We start from the raw sequence: 20,763 nt of genomic DNA on the forward strand, positions 1-20,763 counted from the left end.
CATCTGCTGGAATCATTGGCATGGGTTATTATTTGACTTATCTTGATTGTGTCACATTGGCATTGCACCAACACCATCTACTATTGGACTTTGCATGTGCATATTAGGGGAATTCACAGCATGTTTTCATGTGCCATTTTCATGCCATTTTAATTTTCATTTTGGACATGCCCACTCAAAAACAATGTGAAAATGGCACTTTGACATTTTCACAGATGCCAGTGCTGACTCAGCATGTCAGTCATCATTTCCCTGTCATGCATGTTATACCACATACACATCATATCCTTTTAGTAGATTTCTTCCATATCTATGCCCTGTAGTATTAAGCTGAGGTTATCTCTGGTGACTCCACCCCAGAAAAAAGAGCTGAAGAAGCCTGCTAGTCATGGCAGAACAGTAACCCCAAGCACACCTCTTGATGGAGTTGAAGACAAGTCCAAAAAAGAGAACAGAGTGACTGGCAGGTGGAAAAAGCATGGTATTCTTGTACCATAAGTCCATTCAGGTCCTGTTAGACAAGCTATTGATTGGTGGCAGATGGAAAAAGCAGCCCAAGCTCACAGATGAGCTGCTCACTCTTGTTGAGAGTAATATGAAGTGGATGGTAGCTTTTGGCTTTGACAAGTCATCTGCTAGCAGCAGGCTCACTATCATTGAGTGCTGTGCCCAGATTGCCCAAGCCCTGTTCATTACAGACAAACCTGGCACACCATTTGGACCATCAGATCTAAAGAAGCTGACAGAAGCTGTGAAAAATTGTATTTCAAGGTGAGTCACATAACTTGGTTTGTTTGATGATGTTCTGAGTGTTCATTAGCCTCTGCACAACTTACAATGACTACCACAAGCAGCTTGGTGAGACTGGGCATGGTCTCATTGTTTCAGACCATGAACATGAAATTACACCTGGGTCTGAGATCGCAAATGTTTATGGTAAGTGTTGGTAAGTGTTGTGGATGTGTACTCAACAAAAATTATGTGGCATCTTCAGATCTCATTAAAGCAAAGTTTCCATGGTATCAACAGATGCATGAGCTTTCAGGCACTAGCCCCATAGCTAGTCATGTAGCCATATCCAACAGTACTTCATCTCTTGACCTCTCTGTTCTTGACAGACTCAAGAATGACACTGATGTCTTTGACAAAGGTGGAGACATCACTGAGGTATTGTGTTACTATGTACATGTGTGATCCATAACTGATTTGATGTGATCAAATGTTCTAGAGTGCTCCCCATGACTTGTCACCATTGAACAACTCCCATCTTGGGTCTCCTGGGTTTGATATTGAATGACCACCTAGTGAAGGGGAAGTGACTGCCCCACTGTCCATTCCTGAGCCCAAGGTGAAGCTCAGTCCTGCATCACCCTGCACAGGCCACTCTTCAGTCAAGAGGAAAAAGACCCCACAGGAGCTTGCATGTGAGATTGTGGAAGGTGAGCATGCAGCTTGACTGCAGATGAGTCTCAATAGTGCAAAGGAGAAGACCAGATGGGAGCATATCAAGAGGGAGGCTGCATGAGAGATGGACACTTGAGATTGAGCAGCTCCATCTCAAGCATCAGCAAGAGGAGGGGGATCATCAGCAAGCACATGAGCTCATGATGATGGACAGGCAGATTAGGCTTGAGGAACTCCAAGCTGGGTTGGGTTCTACTAGTATGCACCCTTCTGTTATTGATCCCCAACTTTCTAAATAGCTTCTTTGTCACTGACTATACAAAAATTCAAATAGGCTTTTCTTTAATTCTTCCCTTTTAATTTTCCCCTCCAATAGTGCAATATCCCTTGACTCTTCATGTTTGTCCTCCATGCTCCCTGCATTTTCTTCACTTTCACCATACCATCCAGCATACTGTTAGGGCCTCCTCTCCTTCTCCATAATTTGAATCCCATTACAATAGAATGAGTCAGTTGAAGTGTTAATGCCCATTTCATGCCCTGTTGCAAATGCATGCAGATGGATACAAGAGATGATCCACAGCACTGCATACTTGATATGATCCTCATTGTTGAGTGGACTCAGAGTCCATGAAGAGATGACCAGCAACCTTTAAGGAACCCAACACAATGCTCAGAACAGATATGTATCCTTGAGACATAATAGTTGTGAGTCTTGTTCTCAGGGATATCCTTTTCTGGCCTAGAAAAATAAGATGTGCCACAGTATTGCTCAATGCTGGCAGCTTACTTTTTGTAGGGTGCTTGGCACCAGGTGTGCAGGGGATATGCAGAATCACCCCATATGAATTCTCCATCATCCAACAAGATGTTGTGGTCCTTTGCAATGCAAGTATCAGAGAAAGCTGTTGCATCATGCTGACTACCTGGTAAGCCAACAACATAGTCAATGATCTGAAGATCAGGGGTTGATACAATCTTGAAAATATTAAGAGAAGGAGTCAAGGATCAGTTGAAAAGATGACATACCTGAACATTGAGTGAGTAATTTGACTTCCAATCAAACCAAGTATTTCCATAAAGACCAGGTCAGGCATGCAAAGGCACCAAGGCCCCATCAACCATGCACCAACCATCCCACCATGCAGGGCAGGAGTGCTCCTCCACCCAGGCCTTGGCTTTCTCCTTCATGTCATCATCAGGCCAGTCAAGTGCAGATCTCCAAAACCTTTCTGAACACACTGCTGTCATAACACAATTAGTCACCAGGCATACTGTACCATAACCAATGCCATCCCAAAGGGCAACTTTCACTGTTGTTGCACCATTCCCATAGTGCCAAAAGCAATACAGTGCAATGGCAACCTGGTCTTGAACTGCCATCTGCTCTGAAGTTGACTGGTTGTGAAAAACTGGATCCTCTTGAAGAGCCTTGACTAGAAGGTCAAAGCATGCTGGAGTGACACCAGGATGGGATCTGAAAATCTCAGGATGATTGAATTTCCAATTGCCAAGAAGCAACTCCAAGTTGGCACTTGTCTTTTTGATGGGTTGACAATTGGCCAGGTAATGCTGCAAGTACAACCCTGGAAGGGCATTCAACACAGCACTACTGGCTGAGGGGGCACTGTGCAGGTGTTCATCAGATGATTCAGAGCTTGCACTCTCAGAACCACTGGAATTGGTGTCAGAAGAGGTTGGGGGATCAAGGTATGAGTGAGATTCAGCAAGTAGAGTAGCCAGATAGACATCAAGAAGGGCTTCTGCAGCTTTCTGCCTTTCTGTGGTGCAAGGCATATGGTTTCTGATGACTTGTTCAAGATAATTAACATGTTTTATCTACATATATTCAAACCTCAAAAACTGCCAAAACAAAGCCAAAACAGGGGATATCAAAGCAAACTGCCATTTTTGGCCTTACCCAGTCAATGAAAACAAAATGAAAATGGCATCAAAAATGACACATGAAAACATGCTGTGAATTCCCCTATTGTACTCTCAGGCTAGCATCCCCTGCATCCAAACTGGGTCATGTGTATTAGTCCCCCACCCAGTAGAATGTAATATGTCATCACACAATATCATATCATGTCATTTTCAAGCAGGTGGCACAGTGCCCATGTGAATATGGCCTGATACATCAGGAAATTAACACTTTACTATTTTTGACCTTTTTGTGACTTTTTTTGACTTTTTTGTGACTATTGTGACTATTTGTGACTTTTTGGGAAGGAACCTACTATCTGTACTTTTTTTTTGACCATATACAGCATTTTGAAGAATGAAAAGAGAACAGAATCTATTGAGACAACTAAGTGATGATATATCTAAGCCAAGAAGACTAGAAAATGTCTGAAAATTCAGAGATATTGAGCCATTGGTGTGATGCACACTGTCTGAGAGAAAAATCACAATATCTCTTTGGAACCTCCATCAATTTGAATGTATGTGGTATCTACTGAAAGCTATGAATTAGGTGGTTTGAACAAGACCAAAATAAGCAAAAACAGTGCAGCCATGCCTGCAGGACATGGGTAATGATAGTAGATTCCTTCCCAAAAAGTCACATTAGTCACAAAAAGTCAAAAATAGTAAAGTGTTGTTTTCCTGATGTATCACTAAGGGCCCATTTGGTAATGCAATTAAGAATGATTTTTCCTGCAAAAAAACTCAAATGAAATCATGAAAATTTGATTAAGTGAAATATTGCCTGATGAGTGTTCAACAGGCCTTATTGTGGTCTGTCAAATGTCACAACATGAGGGAAAATTTTGATTGCTGTGTGGTAGCCCTTATTTTACCAGAGCATAGTTGTTCTGTTTGTCTTCCTGTCACCTTCTGTCCCAAGTCCTTATGGCCAAAAAGTCTGTGAAGGAGTTTCAAGTTTCTGCAGCTGAACTGGGCACAACAGGTGGCACAGCCACACCACAAACAAAGGCAGATGCCATGTCATGGTCCAGCACTGATGAGTCAGTTCTTGTCAGCAAGCTCCTCGAAGCCAAGGACAACATACTCATACTCACAACAGATAGTGGATTCAAGCATGAGGCCTGGGTTGAGGTTGAGAAGGCCCTTCAGGGCAGTGAAACCAAGTCAGGTGGAGCTCCGAAAATTGTTGAACAGTGCAAAACACATTGGGCCAAGGTGAGTTTGGTTGTCGAGGAGTCTATCATGCTGACTGAATTCCCCAGCTCAAGAAGGACTATGGTGTTGTCAAGGAGCTTTGAAAGGCATCTGGGTTTGGGTGGAATGAGGAGACCAAGATGGTGCATGCCACAAAGGAGGTCTGGGATGCCTACATTGAAGTGAGTCTGCATTACCTGGCTGTTTCTATACTGACAACTATCAATAGGTTCATAAGAGTGCAAAGCATTGGCAGACCACTCCATTCCCTCTGTACGATGCCATTGCAGAGCTCCTTGATGGTGTAGTTGCCACTGGTAGTCTATCCTTTCATCCTGTCAGTTGTATCTCAGCTGTAGATGCTCTTGATGGCCTGGATGTAGGTGATGCCACCCTTACTGACTTGGACACAGAGTCTGAGAATAATACAATTGAGGTAAGTGTGAATACCTCTTGCCCATTAAACATGTTGTCTGACCCAGAATAAGCCAACACCCATGTCTTGCAAGCGCTCTGCAATGCAGCTCTCCCCCCTCCCAAAAACCCCAGCCAAGAGGACAGCAACTACCTCACACCATGGCCATATATCTGGCCCCCAGGCAATTACCTCTGTCAGTGATGCACTTTTGTCCCTTGCTGATGCTGTGGCTGCAATGCCATCATCATCAATGACTGAGGCACCAGCTGGAGGCACTTTGTTCATAACTTCTCTGGTGACATCCCCACAGCAATGCATGGCTGCAATTCACCTTGCTTCAGAGGAGGAAGGTCTGTCTGATAATGAGATGGCTGATGTTGCTGACTTGTTTGGCACAAGTCAGGCTGCTGTGGAGGGGTATCTCAGCTTGAGGAAGGGTGCCCAGTTGGTTTATTTACAGAAACAGCTTGAATGTTTCTATTCCTCTGATTCTTGAGTACCTAGATCAACTGTACCTACTGTTCAGCTAGATACCTCTGATACTCTGTCCACATTGCATCTGCAATGTTGTCTCATCATCTGTCAGCCCTAGTCTTTTCTGCAGGGGATATTTCTCCTCCAAGGTCATCAATGGTGTATCCCTGATTCTCTGAGCTCCCCACATCCTCCAACCCTTCTACATCATCACTGTCCCTGAGGTCATCAGGATCATGAGTGTGAATAAAGTTGAAAAGGAAGCAGATGGCATGAATTAGCTTGGCTTGCACTTTGATGGAAAATTCAAGAGGTGTTTTCAGGGAGGGGAAATGATGCTTGGCAACACCAAATATGTGCTCAACTACATTGCGAGCTGATGCATGTCAAAGGTTAAATAGCTCTTTTGGATTCTGAGGTCTGATACCCATTCAATGCTGGTACATGAATAAAGAACCATGTGATGACATACCTATTTGCTGATCTTTCCCATTCCTTGAGATGGTAGCAGACCCCATGATATGGGACAAGCAGAGCATCACAAGAGGGGAAACCTGCATCAGCAAGATAGTACTTGCCAGGGGGAATGTGAAAATCCCTCTCATGAGCATCATGATAGATGTGACTGTCTGCAGCACTGCCCTCCCAGCCACTGAGGATATATTGAAAGCACATGTCAAAACTGCAGGATGCAAGCACATTCTGTGAGATAAATCCCTTGCAATTTCAATAGGGGGCTTGCATATGGGTGGGCACAAGAGCAGCAATATGAGTCCCATCAATGGCACCAAGTGCATCCTTGAAAAAAGGGTAGAACTTTGGCTGGCCATGAATCTCTGGTGGGATAGGAGCATTATGGCCTGGGAGTTTGACATAAGATCCATAGACAGGTGGTGAGATACAAGCTTCAAGCACCTGATGAAACACTCTGATGGTTACAACTCAATTCAGATCTTATCTAGTACAGATCATACTATGGACTCACCTTGATATTGTGTCACCACTGCGCTGGAACCATTCTTGTGTTTCATGGTTGGAGTGGCCCTTTAGAATGTAGAGAAAGATTGCAAGATGTTCCTCCACTGTAAGGTTACAGGTGGGTCACAATTTGCCCACTGTCCATAGGGTATATGCCAAATGATAGAATGTGGGCTGGGCCATACCAATATTCTCCTGGAATCGCAGGGGATGGCCAGTGCAAATCTCATCTACCCATTTCTGACCAGTCAGAACAGAAGTGTGCTTGGGAGTTTTCTCAAGTGAAGCTGCATAAAGAGTTGTGACAGCAGTAGCAGCTCCTGCAGCTAGGGCAACTACTCGTCTATCTCTGATTCAACTACACCACCTCTTGTAGCTAGGATGGTTACACACTGATGCTTCTGCATAATGCTGCCTTTTTCTTTTGTAGTTTGCCACTGTCGTGCAATTGAAGTTGAGGGAGACATTGGGGGCTAATCTGATCAGCATGATCAGTGAAATCCAATCTCATTCAATTTTGTTCCCATGATTGGAGTCATGCCACACTTGTGACCACGAGATTTCATTCAAGTTCTCACGATTAGGTAGGGTTCAGATTCACTTCAATCAGACTTAATTGTGTTACCGAACAGGCCCTTAATATCATGTCACACCAGGTCACATGCACTCATATTGAGCAAAGTCGACGAGGGCATGACTTAATGTGGCGAGATATGAGTCAGTATATTTTCACCGAAAAGATTATACGGTATCATACAGAGGTAGTACCTGGTCATACTATGTCAGTCTCATGTTGCTAGCAGGCTCTGACTCTGTGTGACCACGTATCACTTGCCCGGTTTGGTCACATATGGTCACCTCATGTCACACCCAGCCATAGCCAGTTTTCACTGGGTTTCCACCTGCAACTGCCAGGAACGACAGGATTCGCAATGCCACACCGGAACAGCGCGTTTCTGCCATTGCCTGGTTAATCGCCAGCTCCAAAGAGGTGGAAGATCTGTTCGCTTCTCGTGGCCTTACTCCCCCCACGCTCAGTTCTCCACACATAGCATCTACTCTCGATCGTATCGTTGGCAAGTACTGGGATGGGTTTCCCTCCCAAACCGGTGCTTGGGAGGATGCCATCGCGAAGGCCAAGGAGGACGGGTGCATATGCTCTCCAGCTGATTGTTTTGGTATGAAACGGTGGTTCGATGTGATGGTTTGGTTGGAGGAAAAACCTCCCATCTTGGAGGTGGGTTACGATTCCTGCGAGCGTTGTCGGTCCTTGTAAGTCTGCCTTCAATTACATCTCTGCTTTGGTGTGACTGACCACTCGCAAGGGTTAGGTCTCGATACAAGGACATAACTACCCAACACACGGCGATTTTGCATATCTCGTTGTTGGAAGCCTTTTCCTCCTACTGTTACGATTTCCATCGACTGGATCTCCCCCCGTGGCGTCTAAGTCCAACAGCCAAGCGAATGATAGACGAAAACTGGAACCTTTGATGAAGGAACATAGTTTGGACAAGCGATTTCTTCCATGTGTCAATAAATACCCGCAGTCTTTGCGGCAGTCTTGCGCACCAGACGATGACTCGGGGTCGGAACTGGACGAACTTCAAGTTCTTGATAACGTCTTTGATGGCGTACATGACCCCTGGGAGGTGCTAGGCGTAACTGCGTTGGTGGCTTGCAGGCGGTCCTGACGTCATGGAGACAGATCTGCATGACCAGGGACTGCACCGCGACTTTTCGTCCTTCGCTCGCGGTTTCCTTGCATGCTTTGATATGCCAGTGCCCTCTCGGCTGTCTTCTACGAGCGTCAGGCTTTGTCCATGAACTTGATCGGGACTATTCTGAAGAACGTCTTTTTAGAACGTCCAACGAAGACGCTGACCTTGACTGGGTCCCTTCTGACCAAGATGGCCGGCAGCTGCGATCTCAGTACTGTCGTCCTCCGTTGTTGTAGCAATGTTCCTTCGGAGCAACGACATCGGTGTCTCTCCCTGTCGGAAGTGCCGAACTATCTGTATGAAGTCCTTGGCTGATCAATCGTTGTCCGCGGGCGTCAATGTAATAGGATCTGGTGGTAATGACACAGGGAGGGAAGCAGTGTCTCTGTCACTCCAGGCGTCCTTAGAAGTCAACATCCAGGAACCTGCAGGGATGGAGACGTTCACGACCATGCTGCGAAACCCAAGTCTTTCGAAAGACGAGGTGGAGTTGCGAGTGGTTGCGGAACTCCTCAGACTGGTTAGTCTACTGAGTGCCTCGCATGGTGCTTTCTCTTAACAAGTTCGGTACCAGAAAAAGTACCTTGACTCCTGTGGTTTGGATGCGTCCGACTGTTTCCACCGTTTGGGTGGTGACAATGGGCCATGTCTTGAGTATGTCACGCTCACTCGATCCCGAAGTACCCCACGACTAATTAGGAACGCAAGGGAAAGCACCTTACCAAGACGTGTACCCGGAAACAGTGGTTCGTTGAAGCTATCAAAGTCGGACAAGGTCGAGGCGATAAAGGATAAACTGCCTTGACATGCTCAGTAAGTCAACGGTAATAGTCTTAGACCGCCCATACGATCTGATGTACCAAGGGGAACTGAGTTTACCCTACGAGCGGTTGCCTTGGTATACTCTCGAGAAAGACCTAGAGAAGCACGGGTTTGCACTTGGTCAATTGGCCAGCTGGAGTTCTCCGCAAGTGCGGCAACAGAGGGATTCATGATCTGAGTGCTGTGGAAGTCAATAAACTCTACGAAGCTGTTACGTGTCCAGATGAAACTCGACGTCTACATATTCATCGCCGCCCATCCTCATTGACAGGTATTTATGGGAAATCCCACCGCTATGTTTGCTCATTTCAATCATCTTAGTCGTATCGGTACAGCCGGTAGACTGCACCCCGGTCGTCGCATCAGGCTCAAAGCGCCATATGGAAGAACGTGATTTGCATCCTTCGAAAAGAATTAGGTTCAGGTCTATGAATAGTAAAATCATGCAACAGAATCGAGATGAAGCATCTGATTCATGAGCATTCGCGATCGTCGCCACCATTATCCTTCGTAATCACCTGTAGCCATAATGTAGCCCCAGCCTTGTCGTGTGTACTATAGTGCTGATGCTGACTTAGATTGTGATTTATCGTAGGGTCTTCTATCGAGTAAGAGAGACGACATACAGCCTCTTGTTTCCGCTCGTCTCACTCAGCAAAGCCCCCTCCACCCTTTTTCGCAAGCTCTCTCTCTTCTTCCCTACTGGCGCCCCTTGTTTGCATAGTCCACGAGTACCTCCGTCTCCCCCAACATCAACAGGCCCAACCCGCGTGACATAGCTCAACCAGATTTCGCTTCAGACAAACACGCCGATGCCCGCAGAGTTCTCACTCAGTGGTCTGCTGGAAGCCCGAGCGATCGCCATCCCAGACCGCGCTTGGACGCTTAGCAAGACAACGCCAAATAGGACAGATCAGTCGCCGAAGAAGCCACTCGCGAGGCCAAAGAGGCCGGTCACTTCGCTGCAAGTGACCGCAGAGCATCAGTGGGGACAAGGGCAGGGCAGCCTCGAGAACGCCCGTTCTGAAGGAGCGCAAGAAACATGAATTGAAGTTCGTACTTGTACCCAGAACCCATCTACTATCAAAATGACAATGACGGTTCACATATCAGTCTCCCCGCTTCCGTACAGTGCATGTAGACTGGACGAGAGTGCGTGTCCGCCATGGACGGGTACGACATTCCCAGGACAAAAGACTGGTACTATACCATAACGCTTTTTATCGAGTTCGAATATGTACGACTTCTGCTTTGCTTTATCCGGGTACTGGTTAACACTATATCACCCTTCAGTAACCACAACCCAATTCGATGGCCCCATCAGTCGCCCCCCATCGAGGCTTACAACCAGAGCCGTGGACGCGCAGAATGGAAACAAGTACGTGTCATACACACCTTCATAATCTGTCTCAGCCATCCCGCTTTGCTCTGCTTACTTTCGTGTATTGGCACGCAAGGCAAAGACGATGAGGAAAGGAGGCCACCTGCCATCTCTGCTGCTACGACGCATCGTCTACTTGCGAATCTGGTGGTGAGACTCTGCGCAAACGACGGAAGCAATTGCCAGAGTATTGCCAGAGTCGACATTAATGACAGAGGATACCGTAATGGACCTGAAGCCCACGCTACGCGTTCACATCTACGCAATAACCCATTAACCAACGGCGCTGCGTATCCAAATTTACGAAACTACAGCCTAGACCTCTGGTTGAGCCTCCCACATGTTGGTCTTTGGTCGAACCATCGTGCGATAATTGGTGTCAGGCAATTATTCCCTTCAGCGGTTCCTTTGACTCGTGTCCCTCCAAATCCCCCTCGTGCCCAATCAGACCCCGCTTCCTCGCTACCCGCAGGGACAGGTCCATTTCTTTAAGTGTTCCTAACCCATCACCTCTCGCTGATGTTCCAATCTCTCCTACGCACCCTCGGCCACCTTTTTTCTCTCTTCCCCGAGCTTGGGTAGACTTAGTCGGGATTGATGTCGGAGGATTGCCCAATGTCAATCGTGCTTTTGGACGAGACGAATGACGCGAACAGTGACGACCTGCGGGTAGTCCATTTCTTTCTGAATCTGACCATGTACGTTTTCCTCTTTTTTTTTTTTTGCTATCGTTATTTCATTTCTTTCCTCGTCCCCCAACACCTAACGAAGCGACTGCCTCCCCCGTTTCGGCAATGCTTATGCGTATGTGCATGACAGGACATGGAAGTGCACTCGGAGACCAGATTAGTGATTAGAATAGCCTCCCCAACAACTAGAAGCGCTTGCTGTGTACATAGTCGCAAGTCATCCACTTCCTTTGCACAATCGGTCTCCCCTCACCCAGTTATCGTGGCGGGACAACCTCTTTTCTCCTCATATCCTCCAGTCGCCTTCGGCTGACTTTAGAATGCAGCGGAATCACCAATTCCCATGACGGTGATCCCCCTGCCTGCGGGGTTCTTGATATGTTCAGTAAATCAAGGGCCATGGACTGCTCTTAGATTGCTCATATGATTGGATGTGCCTGTTTATGGTGAGTCACACCGTTATGTTTTCTCATTCCGATCATGGTAGTCACGCCAGTACAACCAATAAACCACACTCAAGCTGCCACGTCGGGTTCAAAATACCCCGTGCCGGAAGGGGATCCTAACAGTCAACCATGAAAGAGAGTCAGGTTCGAGGACGTGACTAGTAAGGTTTCGGTACAGAGCCCATTCAGCTGCAGTGGCATGGACGGATCGAGTGGTTGGTTCAAATCTTTGATTGTACGTTTCCCGGCGTGGACAACATTATAGTAAACGAAGTCTTGCAACCAAGTCTCAGTAGACGAAGCTCGACCATTTTGCGCGTCTTTGTGTACCAGTTTATTACCTTGCATGCAGGCAAAAGTCCCTTGGCTCCAATGTTATGAGTGTATCGCATCATCATGCACCGTGTACACCAGCTGATCGGCCCTCTCTCTCTTATTCACTACTGTATGTCACCATGATTGGTTGATGCGTCCGCCCACAATTTCTAGTCGTGTACGACCACCCTGGTCAACATAGTATCGAATCACCAGATACTCCCAGGTTTCGAGTATACCTTGATATGGCCATTTCTGTATATGAGGACATCCGAGTCATCTTCCGCCAGTCAATGGATATGCAATCACCAGTACTGCAAGGAGCACATTTAATTAGCCACATGTTGTTCCAGTCCTATGGTACGTATATAATCTCCTGTAGATTCACTGTGTCGGTCCGACCTTATTTTTCCCCCCTATGGTAAATCAATACTATCACCATCATCATCATCCTCTCATCGGCAGATCACTTTGGTAGATTTAACCCCTTCATGCGGCCGCGGAATGGAGAAGATTGCTAATTTCATAGAGCACAAGTGCGGTCAGTCCACTGCCCTTCCACGATGTATTCTACGACGACCCAAAATGATGGCACAGGCTGTGTCACTTACAATGATACCATCTGTCAATGATGTTGTTGGCTTGTTTTTTATAGTAATTTTCTCTACATCCTCCTCCCCGCGTGCAGTTCCCATGGCCATGGGATGTCGAGGACAGCTAAGGGTCCGTGTTGACGAACCGACTCCACCCAGACATTCTGGGAATTAGAATTGATGGAAATTCCCATATGCAGACATCCTCCTCTTCGCTGGCATGGGCGAAAATTATGTCCAACTGGTGATCATGCACTTTTCAGGTTTCTGTCAGCCTCTTCCATCGCTAGCCGTCATACACCCCTCGAGATTTAAAGGGCGATGGAAACCGTTATCTGGTCCCCACTACTAGTTCGCCATGGATCCTGCTATCCAATTCATCTTGAAACTCACTCCCTTTACCAATATACGCGCAATCGATGACCATGCTCACATCCTGGCTCACTTGGTCGAGTACTGGGAATGGGATATTGATGCGGTATGTCATTCCTTCTTCCCGTATCTACGATGTTCTCTCATTTGTGTACAGTATCGAAGCTACCTCAAGTATGCCAGCATCACTACATGCATTGCTTTTACCCTGATACCATCCATACAGCCCAAACATTCGCACAGACAATACCTACATAGTCCTATGTGCCCTTGTGTTTCTCACCATGGCGGAATGGATGCACTTGCTTTACGGTGGGCTGACGCCCGAGGAGTTACAGGTAAGGCACCATTCTCTCGCTTACGCATTCATGTTGGTTGAGCCATGTAGGAACGTATAAATGCCATGGGACACCGTACCTTTGCCATCTTCGCTGCCATTCCTCGCCTGGGCGTGGTCATCATCCGTAACATGGAGATTATCGTGATAGCAGACTCCCCCGCTCTTGCTTGTGGCTTCATAGTGGCGAGCATGTTCCCAGCGCTGTTATTCCCACTGATAGTGGCAGGTGCTCAAAAAATACAAGGGTGGATTGCAAATAGGAGACAGCGTGCACCCGAGCACAATGGAGCTGAGGACACATCTACACGAGTGACGAGTGACTCTGAGAATCAGCAGGTGCGAGTGAAGCCTATGCACCTTGATCTTTGTTGACATGGCGGCCAGAGCGTTCATGTCCCTGATGACGTCGAGTCATCGGTTCGTCACAATCGGCATCTCCGTTTGTTCGAAGGACAAAGTGGATTCAATCCAGCAGCTGAGGAACACGATTAACGTCGTCGCCTTAGCATTGCGTCTTTCCCCATCATCTGCTTCACACCGCCTTGTTTCAGGCAGAGAAGATATGAATTCAAGGTACACCATTCTTCCGTTATATGCTGCGTTCGATAGACAGAACTACTTTGTATTTCGGGTTTCCTATTTGTTTCGTTTTAATGTATACCTACATGCACAATACCCATATTCAGCGGTTTCTTCAATGAGCCAACCTTTATTACGAGTTCTCGGCAAGTAAAATTTGTAGGTTTGCCATGTGTCCAGCCTGGCAAAGCGGAAACGTTGCTTGCTATTTGACTATTTGAATGTAAGCAAAGCCCAGCGCTCACAGGTACTGATCCAGTCGTTCTGGTCCATGTGCTCAAAACAACCCTTGCAGTACCAACGCACGCCGGAAATAAACTCTATCCATCAATGTTGGCCCTCACTGGATCAAATCAAGCTGAAGGCCAGTAGACGTGGATGGACGAAGAACACCCTGCCCTCCTGCTGCCTTCAGACCCCCAGTTCTGTCCGCTGACTCATCGAATGCCCTGTGGCCCTGAGAGATATTCTGGGATGGGATGCATGGGAACTCGACTGAGTTTCTGCACGCGGATAGGTTGAACCTCGAACGCATTGAGTTGGATACACAAGTGCCGGCGGGACATAGAATTTTGAGTGGTGAGTATGACACATTACATGCCAGTTCGTAGAGCTTTAAAAACCAGTATAACTTATGCACGAACAGACTAGCAATGGGTCACCACAGAACCCTAACTCCACCCTTCAGTGACCTTGCAAAAAAGGTAATCGGGCATGCGGACTGCGTCATGACCACACGTGCGAATGGCACGGCGAGGATGATAAACACTTGCCACTAAGAATCCGGAAATGACGCTGGGAAGCTGATGACACTAGTGGACCACAGTACTGCCATACATCCACCTGCAAGCGGTCTTTGGCCAGGACCGCCCCAGGGATTCCGAACACCACAGCGACGTTCTGTTCTAGCAATTTTCTATATGCAGACATCTTCGTCATACCTTGGACGTGATTGCAGTCAATACTTCCTCGCCGATCACAGTTCTCCAATCCCCAAGGCAACAGCCAGGACAATTTCCTATGTTTATTAACTTTACTTATGCGCGGTTCACAACTGACAGTTTGAGGGTGAGACAACGGGTCCGGATTTAACTGTTAGTCGGTTATAGTCCTGCTACCCTGTTGCTGAAGTCACTCTTGCGACCATCAATGCAACTGGACTTCCATCTCCACTTTCTCCGTTTCACTAACTATTGGTGCAATGTGTCGATATCGTTTTCGATCTCAACATACATTCTCGATCGTGTCTATGCGTATTACCAATTATACCACTCAAACATTGTACAGAAACCAAATCTCCGCAGCGAGAATGCCTCCACTGAATGACATGGACAGTTAGCCAGGTGACAGTCGGTAGCCAGTCAATTAAGGATCAGCGGGTGCGCATTAGACTTATGTACCCGGTGGCGTGCTGGCATGGTCGCCAGCCATCGACAGTACAAGGCATGGTTGATGATGTCGAGACCTCCCTCCGTGCGAACACCGGCGAAAGTTTCATTCCAGCGACCAAAAGCGCGATTGAGGTCGTTACTTCGATGGTATGAATATCTGTCTTATGTTTCGTTGTCAAAGCAGGGGTGACAATCCTGAGTTGTGTCGTACTTGTTGTTCGGGTGGGTGAGGGCGCTACTTGGTAATTCCGCCGTGCTTGAGATTAAGTGGGTTGGACGGTGTATCCAGGATGTCCTGTTTCGTTGTTTATGAACATACCTCAAACGCATGTGACAGGCCTGCATACCGCCATTGATCGATCAGATGGCACAGTTTCCTGCATGCCTCATGTGTAGATTCTGAAACCACCTTGAGAATGGCATTCCAATAAGACTAGACTGGATACGAGGTCCCCACTGATCCTACTGTCCCTTAGAGCAGCCGCATGTATGGTGCGTGCCCACCAACCAGTGTTTACCTTCGGCATAAAAGCCATTCTATTGCACGATCGTGCTAATTGCCCCTCACCCAGCTATCGTAACGAAACGATCCCTTCGCTTATCATGTCCTTCAGTTACCCTCCATCGTGTTCAGAGAATGCATACCTGAGCATACTCACCAACTCTTCTGATGGTGACCGGCGCGTTGCGCAGTGTGGGTGGGGTCCGTCATCGGTCGTGCCCAACTTCGATACTCCCTCCATGTCCAAGGATGCCGCATATACAAGTTTCCAATATTCGCATTCTGGTAGCAGTTTGGAAGGACTTGACAGTAGCACCAGCACGGTCGTCCGAATGTCCCAGGATGTTAACAATGTGTGAGTGGGCTGTATGACGCGGACACATGGTCTTCATCGACGATGAGGGTGACCTTTTAGCAGCAGGTCCCAGCAGGGTAGTGCCGTGGCAGATGACGAATGCTTCATCCGACGGCGGTCTGAAGGGAAACCGCTAAAAGAATGGAGGATGGTGTTTATCTTCCGTGCCATTAACTGTTTAGTGGGCCGGATGTGCTGCGAATGCCGGTTACGAAAAGCGCTTTGGCTCAAACTGATTGAGGGGGACGTGGACGACGACGTGTGGCTTTGGGTCGACGACGATGAAGAGTGGCTTGCATCCGAGAGACCAGCTTGGCATTCGTGGTATGATCGGCTGCTTACGGAAGATGATTGGGTCAGCGCTGAGTCAGCGCTGCGTCGTCGCGTCGATCAGCAGCGAGATCCACCCGCAACTGCCAGAAATGACAGGATTCGCAATGCTACAACCAAACAGCGCGTTTCTGCCATTGCCTGGTTAATTGCCAGCTCCAAAGAGGTGGCAGAGCTGTTTGCCTCTCATGGCCGTACTCCCCCCACGCTCAGGACTCCACGCATAGCATCTACTCTCGATCGTATCGTTGGCAAGTACTGGGATGGGTTTTCTTCTGAAACAAGTGCCTGGGAGAACGCCATCGCAAAGGCCAAGGAGGATGGGTGCATATGCTCCGCAACGAAGTGTCGTGTTATGCAGCAATGGTTCAATATGATCATTTGGTTGGAGGGAAAACCTCCCATCTTGGAGGTGGATTACGAATCCTGCGAGCGTTGTCGGTCCTTGTAGGTCTAGTTTCATATCATATCATTGCCTTGGTATGATGACCAGTCGCAAGGGTCAGGTCACGATACGAGGACATAACTACTGAATGCACGGCGATTTTGCATGTCTCGTTGCTGGATGCCTTCTGCGACTACTGTTCCTATCTCGATGTATCAAAACTCTTCGCACGGCGTCTAAGTCCAACAGCAAAGCGAATGGCGGACGGAATACTGGAACCTTCGATGAAGGAACATGGCTTGGACATGCGATACCTTCCATGTGTCAACAAATACCCGCAACTCTTGCGGGAGCGTGTTGCGGAGCTGACTTGCTCACCAGATAATAACTCGGAGTCGGAGTTGGCCGAACTTCGAGTTCCTGATAACATCTTTGACGGCGCACATGACCCTTGGGTGGTGATAGGTATAATTGCGTTGGTGGCTTGTGGTGACAGCTATTGCAAGAACACAAAACGGCATGACCAGGAATGGCACAAGACCTTTTCGTTTATTCTTCGCCACTCCCGTAAATGCTTTGATATGCCCGTGCTCCCCCAGTTGTCTTCTACGAGCGTCAAGCTTTGTCGTGAACTTGACCAGGACTATTCTGAGGAACTTTTCTTTAGTAACCAGTCCAACAAGGACGATGACTCTGACTGGGTCCCCTCTGACCACGATGACCGACCGCTGCGTCTCAGTACTGTCGTTTTCGTTGCTGTATCAATGTTCCTTCGGAGCAACGACATCGGTTTCCCTTCTTGTCAGAAGTGCCGAGCGATCTGTATGAAGTCCTTGGCTGATACATCATCATCCGTGGGCTTCGAGGTGATAGATTCTGGTAATGACACGCAGGGAGGAGGCATGTCTTTATCAATTCAGCGCCCCTTGGAGGTCAACATTCCGGAACCTGCGGGGATGGACGAATTCACGACCATGCTACGTAATCGATCTCTCTCGAAAGATGAGGTGAAGTTGTGGGTGGTTGCGGAACTCCTCAAACTGGTCAGTCTACTGAGTGTCCCACATTGCGCTTTCTTCTAACAAGTTCGATACCAGAGGAAGTACCTTGACTCCTATGGTTTGGACGCGTCCGACTGTTTCCACCATTTGGGTGGTGACAATAGCCCATGTCTTGAGTCCGTCATGCTCACTCAATTCTGAAGTGCCTCGCGACTAACTAGGAATGCAAGGGAGAGCACCTTACCAAGATGTCTATCGGCAAACAGTAGCTCCTTGGGGCTACCCAAGTCAGACAAAGTGGAGGAAATAAAGAAAAAACTTCTCGATATGCTCGGTAAGTCAACGGCCATGGACCGCTCTTGTTCATGCGATCTGACATAACTAGGAGAGCTTAGTTTACCTTGCAAACGCTTGCCTTGGTCTACCCTCGAGCAAGAGCTAGAGAAAAATGGGTATGCATTGGTCAATTGGCCTACTGGAGTTCATAAACGCGGGAACAAAGGAATCCATGACCTGAGTGCAGTGGATGTCAACAAACTCTACGATGCTATTACGTGTCCAGACGAAACTCGCCGTCTGCACATTCGTCGCCGCCCATCAGCATTGACAGGTATTTGTGGCGGATCTCATCGCTACGTTTGCTCATTCCGATCATACTAGTCGTGCCAGTACAGCCAATAGAATGCACTCCGCCTGTTGCATCGCGTTCAAAGCGCCCCGCAGAGGCACAAGATTTGCACGGTCACTCATCGAAAAGAATTAAGTTCAAGGACATGACTAGTAAAGTCATGCAACAGAACCTAAGTGAACTTCGGGGGGATGGGATGACTGGTGCATAAGTCTCGCGATTGGATTGTTTTTGCGCTGCTATCCTTGATAACTATGTGTAAGTTACGTGTCGTCATAAAATGTTCCAGAGACCTAGTGTGTACTATAAAGAATCGAGTGGATCTATCGTGAAGAAAGAGAACTTTGATGTCCGAGCCCAGCAAAATGGGCCACCCAAGTTACAACATGATCAGTATCACGTTGGCGGATGCAACCTTGTAATCCACCTACTTATCGCAGCTCGTTTCAACACCCCAATGACAGCTCACAGTTCCCCCCTGCTAAGTGAAGCATACCTTGTCCTCCGCCCACATAGGGACATCCGTTACGATTATTATTACAAGTCGGGCTGCGCGTTTTGTATTCTTAGAGAACCCACGCGACTTGAGTGATTTTGGTTTGCGCAGGAAAGGATGTCTCGATCCTGACAAGTGGAGAGGCACGAAATGAGGGGAAAGCCTAGATAGTCGATGTTGTATCGATTCCACGAATCGCAAGCCGCCGAATTCAGCCTCGGTACGCAGGCAGACTGACGGCTTAAGATGGCGAGCGCGTGCAACAGCTTACGGGTGTCATATCGAAGCACCACTCCCAGGCTTCGAGTATACCTTTCTATGGCCATTTCTCTGTCGTGGAGATCCCCCTCATCTTCGGCCAGGTTGCGGAAGAATCCATTAGCAAAAGGTTGAAGATGGCGGGCCGCAGAATGGATGTTATGTGAGGAAGCTCACCTATATTTGACTGATATGATATGATCGTGGTAACCCAAGGTCGGTCTGACGAGGGAAGGAGACCGATGTGGCAGGCAAGTGTGGAGTAACATGGGGAATCACAAAAGCTATTCTTGAACGACGTGTAACGAGCATCTCAGGCCCCACCAGTGGTGCCCGGGTCCTTGGAGGGGAAGGGACTCACCTTAATTGCCGTGGGCACACACATAGCGACGGCGGTCCCGCTGCGGCCCTGGTGCACTATCAGCCCACTGTGACTAGTTGTTAGTGTTCCATCGAGGATGGTTGAGTAGTACCTGGCAGGGCCGGAAGCGAAAACGATAAGACTTTTCTTCGTTGGACAGCCTTATTTTGTAAATTCCCTCCTATGGCAAGTCTTTACTTTGCATCCTCATCCTCATCCTCGCATATTGGCAGGTCACTGCGGCCGCGGAATGGAGAACCTTACTAGTAGCATCATCATGGCTCGCCCGTCTATGGTGGTGCTAGCTTCCTTCGTACAGTAATTTCTCAACATCATCCGGAGTCCTCTCCATGCCTAACCCCCATGGGTCCATATATTGTGACGGATACTCCAAACTTATGGAGGCCCTTATCAAGGAAATGTTGGAAATATCTTAATAGTTCCGACATATAGATTGATCCAGACTTACACGTGTATCAACACATTGTCCATCACATGACTTGCCTTAGCAATCAGCTCCACAATGACATCACTTACGACATCATTTCATACATCATATTCCATGACATTCTCCACTATTCCTTACTATACATAGTAGTAGTTTCCTTTTATGCTACTGGTCCATGCATACCTACTCATGTATATAAACTCAGGGTATCTCTCCCAGTGTCCTCATCACAATTACAATCCACATTGCCTTCTGTCTTATGACAACTACTCGAGCCCCAACAAGCTTTTACTCTCGAGTCTACAACTGTTCTAACTAAAGGCAAGTGCTCTTGTCTTTTGCTCTTCATTCTTCCTGTCCTCTGTGCAATAGGTTATGAGCCCTGCCTTCTAGGTGTGTGCTATTTACACATTTGCAAAGAGTGATCACTGCCAACAGGCATATCACTATGGATGCTGTAGGCCTAGATGTGCTAGGAATGGCTGTAGCTATCTTCACTTTGTCACTTGTGGCTGGATTAAACCAGTCTGTACTTTTACTTCATTATGGTGGCCTGGATGCATTGACCCTGCAGGAGCTTTTTATATGCTCTACTGCCTTTTGGTTTACTCTATTAGGTCTTTCCGCCTGGTGGTGATGACAATAACTTTTGCTCAAAGACACAGTTGTTTGTTGGGCTTTAATCCAAGCCCTCATACATTGTCCACCTACTCCTCCTCATTATTTACATTTCCACCTTCCCAACGTCGATTTTGAAGCTGACCTAGATCCTGTACCTCCATACACCAAGGTTAAGGCTGCTGACACACCTGCTCCTTGTTGTGTGCTGACTCCTCTTCCTGAGGAAGTCATCACCCTGAACAAGTTGCTCAACCCAGAGCCTGTTCTTGCTATCGTTGGCAACCCCAACAATAATGCTGAGTTCGACTTACTTTAACTCGTTCATGGCTTTC

The 20,763-nt window shown here is 47.5% G+C and overlaps 7 protein-coding genes across 7 annotated transcripts; 6 read left to right on the forward strand and 1 right to left on the reverse strand.

Moving 5' to 3' along the window:
- Positions 1 to 478: 478 nt before the first annotated feature.
- F5J12DRAFT_894809 (uncharacterized protein) lies at positions 479 to 1,297 on the forward strand (the record flags this gene model as incomplete). The annotated part of the gene is made up of 4 exons (XM_051747775.1): positions 479 to 771; positions 821 to 936; positions 995 to 1,167; positions 1,229 to 1,297. The coding sequence occupies 4 exons, from the start codon at positions 479 to 481 to the stop codon at positions 1,295 to 1,297; spliced, it is 651 nt and encodes a 216-aa protein (XP_051597957.1).
- A 1,196-nt stretch (positions 1,298 to 2,493) lies between these two features.
- F5J12DRAFT_894810 (uncharacterized protein) lies at positions 2,494 to 3,201 on the reverse strand (the record flags this gene model as incomplete). Its single annotated transcript, XM_051747776.1, has 1 exon — positions 2,494 to 3,201. The coding sequence occupies one exon, from the start codon at positions 3,199 to 3,201 to the stop codon at positions 2,494 to 2,496; it is 708 nt and encodes a 235-aa protein (XP_051597958.1).
- A 4,887-nt stretch (positions 3,202 to 8,088) lies between these two features.
- Positions 8,089 to 9,063, forward strand: F5J12DRAFT_257152 (uncharacterized protein). Its single transcript, XM_051738618.1, has 4 exons — positions 8,089 to 8,638; positions 8,693 to 8,772; positions 8,827 to 8,931; positions 8,983 to 9,063. The coding sequence occupies exons 1-3, from the start codon at positions 8,357 to 8,359 to the stop codon at positions 8,921 to 8,923; spliced, it is 459 nt and encodes a 152-aa protein (XP_051597959.1). The 5' UTR covers positions 8,089 to 8,356; the 3' UTR covers positions 8,924 to 8,931; positions 8,983 to 9,063.
- Positions 9,064 to 9,752: 689 nt separating this feature from the next.
- F5J12DRAFT_784377 (uncharacterized protein) lies at positions 9,753 to 10,813 on the forward strand (the record flags this gene model as incomplete). Its single annotated transcript, XM_051743011.1, has 4 exons — positions 9,753 to 9,960; positions 10,054 to 10,092; positions 10,234 to 10,318; positions 10,354 to 10,813. 4 exons carry the CDS (start codon positions 9,753 to 9,755, stop codon positions 10,811 to 10,813), a joined length of 792 nt encoding a protein of 263 aa, XP_051597960.1.
- A 2,081-nt stretch (positions 10,814 to 12,894) lies between these two features.
- F5J12DRAFT_257260 (uncharacterized protein) lies at positions 12,895 to 13,766 on the forward strand. The gene is made up of 3 exons (XM_051738620.1): positions 12,895 to 13,074; positions 13,125 to 13,412; positions 13,461 to 13,766. The coding sequence occupies exons 1-3, from the start codon at positions 13,021 to 13,023 to the stop codon at positions 13,566 to 13,568; spliced, it is 450 nt and encodes a 149-aa protein (XP_051597961.1). The 5' UTR covers positions 12,895 to 13,020; the 3' UTR covers positions 13,569 to 13,766.
- A 2,586-nt stretch (positions 13,767 to 16,352) lies between these two features.
- Positions 16,353 to 17,241, forward strand: F5J12DRAFT_845586 (uncharacterized protein). Its single transcript, XM_051746316.1, has 2 exons — positions 16,353 to 16,680; positions 16,734 to 17,241. The coding sequence occupies exon 2, from the start codon at positions 16,767 to 16,769 to the stop codon at positions 17,001 to 17,003; it is 237 nt and encodes a 78-aa protein (XP_051597962.1). The 5' UTR covers positions 16,353 to 16,680; positions 16,734 to 16,766; the 3' UTR covers positions 17,004 to 17,241.
- Positions 17,242 to 17,348: 107 nt separating this feature from the next.
- F5J12DRAFT_845587 (uncharacterized protein) lies at positions 17,349 to 18,229 on the forward strand (the record flags this gene model as incomplete). The annotated part of the gene is made up of 4 exons (XM_051746317.1): positions 17,349 to 17,661; positions 17,716 to 17,795; positions 17,850 to 17,953; positions 18,005 to 18,229. Coding segments are annotated over exons 1-4 (688 nt in total), but the record flags the coding sequence as incomplete, so codon positions are not given.
- Between the last annotated feature and the right edge of the window lie 2,534 nt (positions 18,230 to 20,763).

This window comes from Pisolithus orientalis (genome assembly GCF_024613125.1).
Source record: "Pisolithus orientalis strain OTSU chromosome Unknown F5J12scaffold_25, whole genome shotgun sequence".
Taxonomy (NCBI): Eukaryota; Fungi; Basidiomycota; class Agaricomycetes; order Boletales; family Pisolithaceae; genus Pisolithus; species Pisolithus orientalis.